This window comes from Tribolium madens, unplaced genomic scaffold (genome assembly GCF_015345945.1).
Source record: "Tribolium madens isolate multiple individuals breed KSU strain unplaced genomic scaffold, Tmad_KSU_1.1 Scaffold_7;HRSCAF=85;Tcas5.2_LG10, whole genome shotgun sequence".
Taxonomy (NCBI): Eukaryota; Metazoa; Arthropoda; class Insecta; order Coleoptera; family Tenebrionidae; genus Tribolium; species Tribolium madens.
Window position 1 is genome coordinate 10,605,947 of NW_025401050.1, and position 12,406 is coordinate 10,618,352.

General features: G+C 34.3%; 1 protein-coding gene across 5 annotated transcripts in view; it reads left to right on the top strand.

Moving 5' to 3' along the window:
* Positions 1 to 12,001, top strand: part of LOC123009897 (aryl hydrocarbon receptor) — a 73,447-nt gene extending 61,446 nt beyond the window's left edge. For 2 of the 5 annotated variants that reach the window (XM_044406456.1, XM_044406458.1), the window contains exons 3-7: positions 6,033 to 6,130; positions 6,189 to 6,488; positions 6,542 to 6,836; positions 10,504 to 10,645; positions 10,703 to 12,001. In XM_044406456.1, coding sequence (XP_044262391.1) covers positions 6,033 to 6,130; positions 6,189 to 6,488; positions 6,542 to 6,836; positions 10,504 to 10,645; positions 10,703 to 11,585 — 1,718 coding nt within the window. In that variant the 3' untranslated portion in view covers positions 11,586 to 12,001. Of the gene's footprint in view, positions 1 to 93; positions 171 to 223; positions 725 to 6,032; positions 6,131 to 6,188; positions 6,489 to 6,541; positions 6,837 to 10,503; positions 10,646 to 10,702 lie in introns of those variants that run through there. The other 3 variants (XM_044406459.1, XM_044406460.1, XM_044406457.1) reach the window with 3 other exon arrangements.
* The last annotated feature ends 405 nt before the right edge of the window (positions 12,002 to 12,406 follow it).

A 12,406-nucleotide genomic window follows, 5' to 3' on the forward strand; every position in this document is an offset into this window, starting at 1 on the left:
CGTTTTTGTGTGTTTGGTAGTTGTGGGATAATTTTAATTTTGGGCTTGTAAATGTGTGGTACTGCGTTTGGAGTGCCCCGATTAGGGCGAAACTCGGTACTTTAGTGTAAAACGAGTGGTAGAAGACGTTTTTGTGTGTTTGGTGGTTGTGGGATGGTTTTAATTTCTTGGTGAGTAACGATGTTGGTGAGGCTCGTATAAAATAAATTAAACCGGCCGGCTATCCGGGAATAAATAAGAGTGTGGCGCGGCGTTGAAACGCTCAGTATTCTCATAAGTCAATAAATTTTTATATTTGACGTGTTAGTTTACGATTACAATTATGAGATATTTATTAGAGTTGGTATTTATAATGCAGACATATTTATTAGTGGTGGAAATAAAACAAATAATTCGTAATAAATATAGTACATAGTTATAGATTCATGGTGAGTCGGGTTCAGGCAGGTATATAAGATCGGTCCGCCGTAAAACACTAAATTATATAGTGTTTTTGTATATTGATTAGGCGAAGGTAGACCGCAAGTCTGGCGCTGCTCTGCAGGAGGCCCCGAGTATTGATCAAATAAATATGGTTTACGAATAACCTGACTGCTATATTCCTAGCTTTTAGACTTTTCATTTCGAAGGAGCGATTATCATGACTCATCGACGATACTATCGCTGAAAAATGTCAACTCTGTCACTGAAATTTCCCCTTCGCTGAAACGAATTTAATTAGGAGGTGAGCGATGGACGAACTTCGATCACAATCAACCCTATTTATACTTTTCCTTAATTGTTTTAATAATACACGCATATTAAAACCTTTACTGCACTCAACTAAACAGTTATTTCATGCTTCGCAGGCTTCAAAGAAATTAGAACTTCCAGATAGCCTTGGAGAAAATCACACAAAAATCTAGTTTTCAAACACTATTTTTCATCAACTGAATTCAAATTTAATAATTTGAGTACCAAGTGGTACTTCAACGAAAATGGTACTACCAAAATCAAAATTGGTGCCACAGCAAACCCAAAATTTCAGCGAAGGTTAGTTGTTTTTATAGGTTTAGTAATTGGTTCGTAAAAAAGCAAAAGTCAGATTCGTTTGTTTGAGTACCAAGGTCGTACCACGAGTTTCTAGGCTCATTACTTTGATAATTATTACTCTGGAGTCGCATTTTTGTGTCTAGATAATAATTTCCGTATTTCAAAAAATCAATCACTTTTAATTTATTTCTATTAAAAATGTAGTACCAATCAAATTTTTTGTCATTTAGTAAAAGGCGAATGAATTTTCACTTCTATTTTACTAATACAAACAATATTTAGATGATTTCCAAAAACATTTAAATTTTGCCCCTTGCTACTGGAATTTACAAAAAATTGCTATCATTGAGTACTACCTAAATATTTTTTGACATTCTTTTCACATTCATTATGTTCTTGTAACAAATTTAACATAAGGCATTAATAATTAAGTAGTACTAAAGTGATTTAATAAAAAATAAAAAAAGAAACGATGTAGTAGGTAGTATTTTGTAAAAATATTATCTTGAGAATAGTACTTTAAAATTTTACACCAAAATAATATTATTACTTTGTAACACAAAATGTACCATTTGTAATTACCTTGAAAAGAAAAATGTTGCTCTGGTAGTACCATCCACTATATAGTTGAGTACTTTGATGTGGTACCACTAAAAACAAAAATGTCTAGAAATACAAAGTTTATTTTGAACAAATTACACACAATGAACACAAAAACAGACATATCAAAAGAAGTAGTACTCTATTATTACATGTTACGGGGTTAGTACCATCAAAACAAACGGTACTGCAAAAGTTGAAAAAGCTACACCATAATGAGGTTCTAATGTATTTTTTAGCGCGTTTGGTACCAAATCTTGTAGACAATATATTGGCAGTCCACCGGAAATGTAAGTCGGCGCTTGCTTCGACCTCGCTTTCAAGCCAAGGCTGAGTACCACCCCGGTACCACCCGTGAGAACCCTTCTAAAAATCGCCGCATCGTCATTACCGGCCCGCATTATCGGTCGCCCCATCTCCCCGTCGTAGATTTAAGAAACAAATTGGAATTTAAGTGCAAATTAATTACACTTCTTGAATTCAGTGGCCGCGCGCGCGGTCAAGGCAGCGCTCAAACGCCTCGTCCTATGTAAATAAGCCTTCTATCTTATCGAGCCATCGTCAGACTCCGCCCCTTTTATGTAACCCCCCGGTGGGGGGCTAAAACCCCAATTTTTACGCTAAATTTGAGCGATTTCGGATCGAATTACGTGTCACGTGATTGGATAAAGTCGTAAACAATGCAGAATCGGCCTTCAGTATCAAAGTGGAAGTCACGATGATGCTGCAACTTGTCATATTTAACCTGTCTATTCAATAAAACGGTTAATGGGGCGCGTGATTGGAGTGTGGCAGGTGGGATTACGAAGGGAGTAAGTTATACGCGCCCTAAGTGAGGGGTGATTCAAAGGGGAGAAATAAAAGCGATACTATCACTTGATCATTGCTTATTCGAAAGCGATTAGCCAGACGAACACATTGGTGAAAAAATTTTTCACCTACGATGATTTTTAACGAAGTTATAGGCTTTCAAAAGGACGGTACTACCATAATTTTTTTTCATTTTGTTTAAAAGGGTTGGGGGAAAAATAAAAGCAATACTATCACATGACCATTACTTGTTGTAAAGCAATTATCCAGACGAACACATTGGTGAAAAAAAATTTCACCTATGATGATTTCTAACGAAGTTATTGCCTTTAAAATGAGCGGTACTACCATGAATTTTGTCATAGTGGAATATTTTTTTATCAAATCTTGCACAAAATTGAAGAAAAACTTTAAATAGATGGTTCTTGCAAAAAAAATCATTCACGATGACTTCCAATATAGTTATTATAAGCCTCAAAAAAGCAGTACTACTATAGAATTTTGCCAGAATAAAATATTTTTTATTAAACTTTGTACAAACTTCTGAAGACTGAACAATAAACACAAATATGTGGCTTTGGCGACAATGAAAAATGTTCTTGTCGGGTAGTACCAAAAACAATTTTCCCAAATGATAGAAATGTTGTAAATTTTTGCTTTCTATGGCAAATTTTTGATATTATTACTGCTATATTAAGTTAAAAAAGTGATAAAACTATCTTTTAACTATGGTGGTACCACCTATAATATTTTACTGTTTGGTTAAAACCACCACTGATACTTCTAACCAAACATAACTATTGACGTACTGCAGTAAATGGATCGCGGAATGGTACTTTTATCTAGTTTAGTACTACCATAATACTATTTTTGGGCGGTACTCAAATTTAGAATAATTTTTGCTTTCTGAAACAAATTTAAGCATGACTGCTATCATATCCGTTGATGTTTTTATAAATTAGAATAGTACTACTATCATAGTTTTTGTGGTAAGTACTAGTAATATTTATGATTTTTCCAGCAAAATTGGTCATTTTAGACACATTTTGTTAAACTATACAGTAAATACTTTAAAAAATGTTTGTCTCGTCAATTTCTAGAAGTACCATACACGTCACGTGTCGTTTGTCTACATGGTACCATTCCTTGTATCTCCAAAATGTTACGATCGTTATTTGTTTTGTCTGTTTGAGGGCAGGCCACCGTACCAATAGCACTTTTCAAGCCCCAAATAGATTATAGAATGTTATTTATATGTTTTTGAGTAGTACCATAGTACCATTTTTGAGGAATACTATATATACATTACAATAATGTTGCTTTCTGAGACAGATTTTAAATACATATGAACGCTCCCATATCCCGTTGATGTTTTTAAAAATTATGGTAGTACCACTTACATGGTTTGTGGTACTTGTTGTGTTGTTAATGATTTTTCTCCGAAAATTGCTTTAAATATATTATTAAAAAGATGTTTATCTTGTCAATTTTTGCGTAGTACCAGTACCACTTGTCGCTTGTCTACCGTGTTATAGTACCATTTTATGCATCTCCAGTAATGAGTGTCACCATCGTTGTTTGTTTTATTTATTTTGGTGGTAGTACCACAGTAACAATAGCACTTTCCAAGCTCCGAATAGATCGTAGAATATTACTTATATCTATTTTTAAGTAGTACCGTAGTACTATGATATTGATATTATAAATACATTACAATCATTTTTTCCTTTCTAAGACAGATTTTAGATATGATGGCAACCATATCCCATTGATGTTTTTAAAATTATGGTAGTACCACTTTTATGATTTTTAAGGTACTTGTAATGTTAACGTTTTTTTACGAAATTTACTTAACACTGCAGTCAATATATCAAAAAAAAAGTGTCTCCTCAATTTTTGGTTGGTACCAGTACCACTTGTCGTTTGTCTACCGTGTTACGGTACCATTTCTTGCATCTCCAGTAATGAGTGTCAGCATCGTTGTTGGTTTTGTTTATTTTGGTGGTAGTACCAGCGTAACAATAGCACTTTTCAAGCTCCGAATAGGTCATAGAATGCAATTTATATCAATTTTTGAGTAGTACCATAATACCATTTTTGAGTAATTTTGAGTTCTGAGACAGATTTTAGATAAGCTAGCTCCCATATGTCGCGTTGATGTTTTTAAAAATCATAGTAGTACCACTTACATGGTTTTTGTGGTACTTACTGTATTGTTAATATATTTTCTTCAAAAATTGGTAGTTTTAGACAAATTTACTTAGAACTGCAGTAAATATATCAAAAAATGTTTGTCTCGTCAATCTTTGAGTGGTACCAGTACCATTTCTTGCATCTCCAGTAATGAGTGTCATATCTATTTTTAAATAGTACCATAGTACCCTTTTTGAGTGATACTATACATTGCAATAATTTTGCTTTCTGAGACAGATTTTAGATATAATCGCTCCCATATCCCGTTGATGTTTTTAAAAATTACGGTAGTACCACTTTTGTAATTTTTGTGGTACTTGTATTGTAAATGATTTTTCAACAAAAATTGGGCGTTTTAGACAAATTTACTTACAAATGCAGTAAATATATCAAAAAAATTTTTTGTCTCGTCAATTTTTGGGTGGTACCAGTACCACTTGTCGCTTGTCTACCATGTTACAGTACCATTTCTTGTAATGAGTGGCCCCATAGTTGTTTGTTTTGTTTATTTTTCTGGTAGTACCATCGTAACAATAGCACTTTTCAAGCTCCGAATAGATCATAGAATGCAATTTATATCTATTTTTGAGTAGTACCATCGTACCATTTTTGAGTAATTTTGCGAGACAGATTTTAGATATATCTCCCATATGTCGCGTTGATGTTTTCAAAAATCATAGTAGTACCACTTACATAGTTTTTGTGGTACTCATTGTATCGTTAATGATTTTTCTGCAAAAATTGGTATTTTTAGACAAATTTACTTACAACTGCAATAAATATATCAAAAAATGTTTGTCTCGTCAATTTTTGGGTGGTACCAGTACCATTTCTTGCATCTCCAGTAATGAGTGTCATATCTATTTTTAAGTAGTACCATAGTACCCTTTTTGAGTTATACAATAAATTGCAATAATTTTGCTTTCGGAGACAGATTTTAGATATAATCGCTCCCATATCCCGTTGATGTTTTCAAAATATATGGTAGTACCACTTTTATAACTGCAGTAAATATATCAAGAAACTTTTTGTCTCGTCAATTTTTGGGTGGTACCAGTACCACTTGTTGCTTGTCTACCGTGTTACAGTACCATTTCCTGTAATGAGTGGCCCCATAGTTGTTTGTTTTGTTTACTTTGATGATGGTACCACCGTAACAATGGTACTTTCCCATCTCCGACCGCCAGCACACTGACCTTCCTCACTTCTCATCACTTATCCCGTTTCGTATCGTCCGATTTTCACGCTTCTTGCCCGATTGTTCCACAACATAGCTTTGCAGTCTCGCGATAACGCTAATTAGATGTAATTACATATTGTTCCGCTCATTTTCATGCCTATTCTTCGATCGAGTGTCCGGCAATAATCAGACTAGCAATAATTAAAACTAATTTCAGTTGTTATGCACAAAGATAAGGACGATGGCGGCCTACATCGTACCAGAGATCTCACCGCCTTCGACCACACACCCCTAGACGGCGAAATGTTCCTCCAGGTACCACCCACCACCTCAGTACCACTCAAACTAAACCAAAAATTTTCGATTTTTCAAGGCCTTGAACGGTTTTCTCATGATCCTGACCTGCGAAGGGGAGGTTTTCTTCGCAACGCACAGCATTGAAGGGTACTTGGGGTTCCACCAGTCCGATATTGTCCATCAATCCGTCTACGAACTCGTCCATTCGGAAGATAGAGAAGAATTGCAAAGACAACTCATGTGGAACTCTTTTCTTCCACCCGAATCGGCAAATATGGGCCTTCAAGATGTTCTCCTACCAGAAAATTGTCATTTGCTAGAGAGAAGCTTCACAGTGCGCTTCCGATGTCTCCTAGATAATACTTCCGGTTTTTTGGTACGTTTCAGTACCACCAAGATTTTTTCAAAAAAATTCTTACTCATTTGCAGCGTTTAGATATAAGAGGGCGTGTTAAGGTACTACATGGCCAAAATCGTAAATCAGACGAAGCACCTTTGGCACTTTTTGCGATTTGTACCCCTTTTGGGCCACCCTCTTTGTTGGAAATACCACAAAAAGAAGTCATGTTTAAGAGTAAGCACAAATTGGATTTGGCCTTGGTCTCAATGGATCAGAGGGGGAAAATGCTACTGGGGTACTCGGACTCGGAGTTGGCCACGATGGGAGGGTACGACTTGGTGCACTACGACGATTTGGCCTACGTGGCCAGTGCACACCAGGAATGTAAGTCCCAAACCAAAACTCTAAGCAAATTTTGTGGGGTACTCCAATTTTGCAAAATTTTTGGTAGTACCACTTTCACAATTGTGGTACTTTTGAAAAATAGCTAATTTGAAAGGAGTACCATTTGAGTAAATTGACAAGTCAAGTGTAGAAGTAAAAAAATCGAGTTATACACTTGGATTTTTTTGGTAGTACCACTTTGTGGTACTTTCAATGTTTACAATTTTTTTTATCAAAGACAGCTACTTTAAAAACAAAGTTTGATTATAACTATAGTGGGAGAATAGAATGCTTTTTTGTCAATTTTTGAGAAGTACCAAAACAATTTTTAAATATTTTTGGTTTTTAGTGTTGATTTCAAACATTATTACTGTTATAACAAATTCAAAAATAAAAATATAAAAACATATTTTAGATATTACTAAGATGAAAAAACTAAAAATATAAGTACACTTGTTTAAAATGTTTGGTGGTACCATTTTCAAAACTATTTGTGGTACTTTTGAAAGATGTTTAATTCAGAAGCAGTGTTTGCTCAGAGCTGGAAATTTACTTTAAAATAGTACTTTTATCAATTTTTAAATTGTGTCATAGTACTATAGTACCATTTTGAGTTGCACAACAAATTTACATCAATTTTGGGTTCTAGAGCACAATTTGAGTATAACCACTGTCATGTCAAGTTAATAAATTGAAATTTTTCGGTAGTCCCATTTTTTTTTAATTTTGTAAAACTTGCAATGTTTCCAATTTTTTAATAAAAAAAAGTGAAAATGATAAAAACAAACTTATTTAACATTTTTGGTGGTACCACATTCAAAACTATGCCCTTTTTTGATTTTTTTGAAAATGGCTAATTGGCTAATTGACCTTAAACTGGTACTTTAATCAATTTTTAAGTTGTGTCATAGTACTATAGTAACATTTTGAGTTGCACAACAAATTTACAATACTTTTTAAGCTTTAGAGCACAATTTAGGTGTTACCACTGTCAGGTGAAATGCAAAAACTAAAAAATCGAGTTATGTACTTGAATTTTTTGGTGGTACCACTTTTAAAATATTTTGTGGTGCTTGCAATGTTTAATTTTTTTATCAAAAATGGCTTCTTTAAAAACAAAATTTTATTATGACTACAGTAGGACAATAGAATGCTTTTCTTGTCAATTTTTGAGAAGTACCAAAACAATTTTTAAATATTTTTGTTTTGTAGTGTTGATTTCAAACATTATTACTGTTATAACAAATTCAAAGAAAAAATATTTTAGATATTACTAAAATTAAAAAACTAAAAATATAAGTACACTTGTTTAAAATGTTTGGTGGTACCATTTTCAAAACTATTTGTGGTACTTTTAAAAGATGTTTAATTCAGAAGCAGTGTTTGATCATAGCTGGCAATTTACTTTAAAATTGTACTTTTATCAATTTTTAAGATGTGTCATAGTACTATAGTACCATTTTGAGTTGCACAACAAATTTACAATACTTTTTAAGCTTTAGACCACAATTTAGGTGTAACCACTGTCATGTCAAGTTCAAAAACTAAAAAATCGAGTTATGTACTTGAAATTTTTTGGTGGTACCACTTTCAAAACATTTTGTGGTACTTGCAATGTTTATTTTTTTTATCAAAGATGGCTACTTTAAAAATAGAATTTGATTATGACTAGAGTAGGACAATAGAATGCTTTTCTTTTCAATTTTTGAAAAGTACCAAAACAATTTTTAAATATTTTTGTTTTTTAGTGTTGATTTCAAATATTATATGTGTTATAACAACTTCAAGAAAAAAATTAAAAAAACATTTTACATATTACTAAGATGAAAAAAAAAATAAGATATAAAAATATAACGTTACTTACTTAAAATGTTTGGTGGTACCATTTTCAAAACTATTTGTGGTACTTTTGAAAGATGTTTAATTCAGAAGCAGTGTTTGATATAGCTAGAAATTTGCTTCAAAATAGTACTTTTATCAATTTTCAAGTTGTATCATAGTACATACTATAGTACCATTTTAAATTGCATAAAAAATCTACAATTTACAATACTTTTTTTAGGTATCACCACTGTCATGTAATAAATTGAGGTACTTAGATTTTTCGGTGGTACCATTTTTTAAAAAAAAATTGTAAAACTTGCAATGTTTCCATTTTTTTAATCACAAAAAAATTGATAACCATAAAAACAAACTTCTTTAACATTTTTGGTGGTACCACTTTCAAAACTATTTATGGCATTTTTTGAAAAATGGCTAATGAATCTTAAACGTAGTACTTTCATAAATTTTTAAGTTGTGACAAAGTACTATAGTACCATTTTAGGTTGCAAAACAAATTTACAACACTTTTGGGTTCTTGAGCACAATTTAGGTATAACCACTCTCATGTCAAATGCAAAAGTTAATAAATGGAGTAACTTAAAATTTTTGGTGGTATGTAACCATTTTTAAAGTATTTTGTGGTACTTGCAATGTTTATGATTTTCTAACTAAAGATGGAAACTTTAAAAACAGTATTTGGTTCTATCAATTTTTGAGAAGTACCAAAGCACTATTTTTAATATTTTTACTTTTTAGCACAGATTTCAGAGATTACCACTGTTTTAACAAATTTTGGTGGTACCAATGCTATTTCTGTAGTAACTTCTCGGGTGGTACCATGTCAAGCTTAATTGTAGTACCATTGTCATGATACCAAAAGAACTAGTCTTGTATGGTACCACCATCAGTGATTGTAATAGTTGTCTAAAGTGGTACCAATCTTTGTTACAGTCCCAAAGTACTATTTTTAATATTTTTACTCTTGAGTACAAATTTCAGAGATTACCACAAATTTAAAAGAATTCCAAATTTTGGTAGTACCAGTGCTATTTCTGTAGTAACTTTTCGGGTAGTACCATGTCAAAGCTTAATTGTAGTACCATTGTCATGATACCAAAAGAACTAGTCTTGTATGGTACCACCATCAGTGATTGTAATAGTTGTCTAAAGTGGTATCAATCTTTGTTAGTCTCAAAGTACTATTTTTAATATTTTTGCTTTTGAGTACAAATTTCAGAGATTACCACAAACTCAAAAGAATTCCAAATTTTCGTGGTACCAGTGCTATTTCTGTGGTAACTTTTCGGGTAATACCATGTCAAGCTTAATTGTAGTACCATTGTCATGATACCAAAAGAACTAGTCTTGGATGGTACCACCATCAGTGATTATCATAGTTGTCTAAAGTGGTACTAATCTTTGTTACTATTTTTAATATTTTTGCTTTTGAGTACAAATTTCAGAGATGACCACAAATCCAAAGAAATTATAAATTTTGGTGGTACCAATGCTATGTCTGTAGTAACTTTGTCATGATACCAAAAGAACTGGTCTTGTATGGTACCACCATCAGTGATTGTCATAGTTGTCTAAAGTGGTACCAATCTTTATTACAGTACCAAAGCACTATTTTTAGTATTTTTGCTTTTCAGTACAGATTTCAGATTACCACAAATTCAAAAGAATTCGAAATTTTGGTGGTACTAATACTATTTCTGTGGTAATTTTTCGGGTAGTACCATGTCAAGCTTAATTGCAGTACCATTGTCATGAGTTAGTCTTATATGGTACCACCATCAGTGATTGTCATAGTCGTCTAAAATGGTACCAATCTTTGTTACAGTACTCAAAACTGGTGCTTCTGGTATGATCGCCTATCGGTTTCAAACAAAAGATGGTCAATGGCAGTGGCTCCAAACCAGTTCTCGACTAGTCTACAAAAACTCCAAACCGGACTTTGTGATCAGTACCCACCGGCCTTTAATGTAACTTTACCCCATTTCTCCACTGGTACCACCTTGTAAATGGTGTTTTTCTTCCAGGGAGGAGGAAGGTCGCGACCTCCTCGGCAAACGTACCATGGATTTCAAAGTGAGTTACTTAGACGCCGGTCTTCCAAACAGCTACTTCTCCGAAAGCGACCTCCTCAGTACCACCACCACAGCTCAACACAACCTAACCCCATCTCGGGTCAATCGCCGGTACAAAACCCAACTTCGCGATTTCCTCTCAACATGTCGTACCAAACGCAAACTGTCAAACTCGGGCCAAGTGACTCCGCCCACCAACACCACAGTCACCGCCCCCATGCCCACGGTGGATTACATCGCGCCTGATTACAACATGTACAGCACCACCTACCCCACCCCCACTCCCGATCACAGCCTCTCCTACATGCCCCACTCCAACTTCTACCCCACTACCCCGCTCGACAACCGGTACTTGACCACCACGGAAAACCTCTTCCACCAGTACCGCCCACTTGGCACCTACTACCCCGAGTACCACTCCACCCCTTCTAGCCCCTACAACGGCTTCCCCTACGACCCCACCCCCACAACTAGTCACTACCCCTGCCAGCAGTCGTACGCCAACTCGGGTACTTGGCCCTACTCCGTGAGCCCCTCCTCGGGGATCATCCAGCCGGTGCAAGTGATGGAGTTGGGGAAGCCGTGCAAAATCTCCAAAATTGAACCATCCGGGTTGGTCACTCCCAAGATGGAGGACCGCGAGTACTCGGGGGAAGTACCACGCCAGACGGTACTCATGTGGGGGTCAAATCCGCCGACGACGAGCGACGAGAGCAGCGAACTCGCCACCCAATGGAATGGCGAGGAGAAGACTGAGTCTGCGCAAAGCGAAGACAGTCATCCCCACCACACCGCTCATCATCATCACAATTCGCGCGTTGTGATGGTATTGTGATGAATGTGGACTCGTGTATATAACTCCAGCACACGTATTTTATTACTCCGCAAACATATCTTCCTGTGTTTTTGTTGTCAATGTCTTCGATTAGGACCTAACCTCTTTTTTTTGTTATTTATTTTTAGTTTTTACGCAGTGAAAACATGCTAGTCAACTGGTTAACTGTATATGTTGTATATTATTATTTATGAATGTAGTAATATAATGAGTAGATTAGTCCATTGTTCAATTGTTTTTCTATAAATATTTACAAACAAAACGAATTATCAAATATATAACTTCATGTACCATGTACTATTCAGTTCTAGGGACGAACAAACATTCCATTCAAAGATTTTTCAATTGTACATTTAAGAATCTTGTATTACCTTTAACGTGTATGAAAATTATATAATGATAAAATAAAAATTATATTACAATAGAAACAGACACATGACTTTCATTCACACGGCCAACGGGGGATACGAAACCATTTTACGGACCAACGCAGGAAACAAATTTAACACGCACAAAAAAAACACACACTCTTAAATACACATTTAACACACCACAAAAAGTGAGTTTTCCTAAATTACTAATTCATAATTAGCGATAAAGAACAAAAAACTTAAACAAAAAGGATTTGAAGGTTAGGTAATAATTTTTGGTAGATAGGCAACTAGTAATACCACAACAAACATAATAAAGTATTAAAATCAGTCAAAACTTTGTTTATAACATTTAAATTAATTATTTTTAATTACAATTGACAAATATTAGTAAAAAACTATTAATTTAAATAATAATTTAATAAATTTGATGGTATAAGCAACTAATAA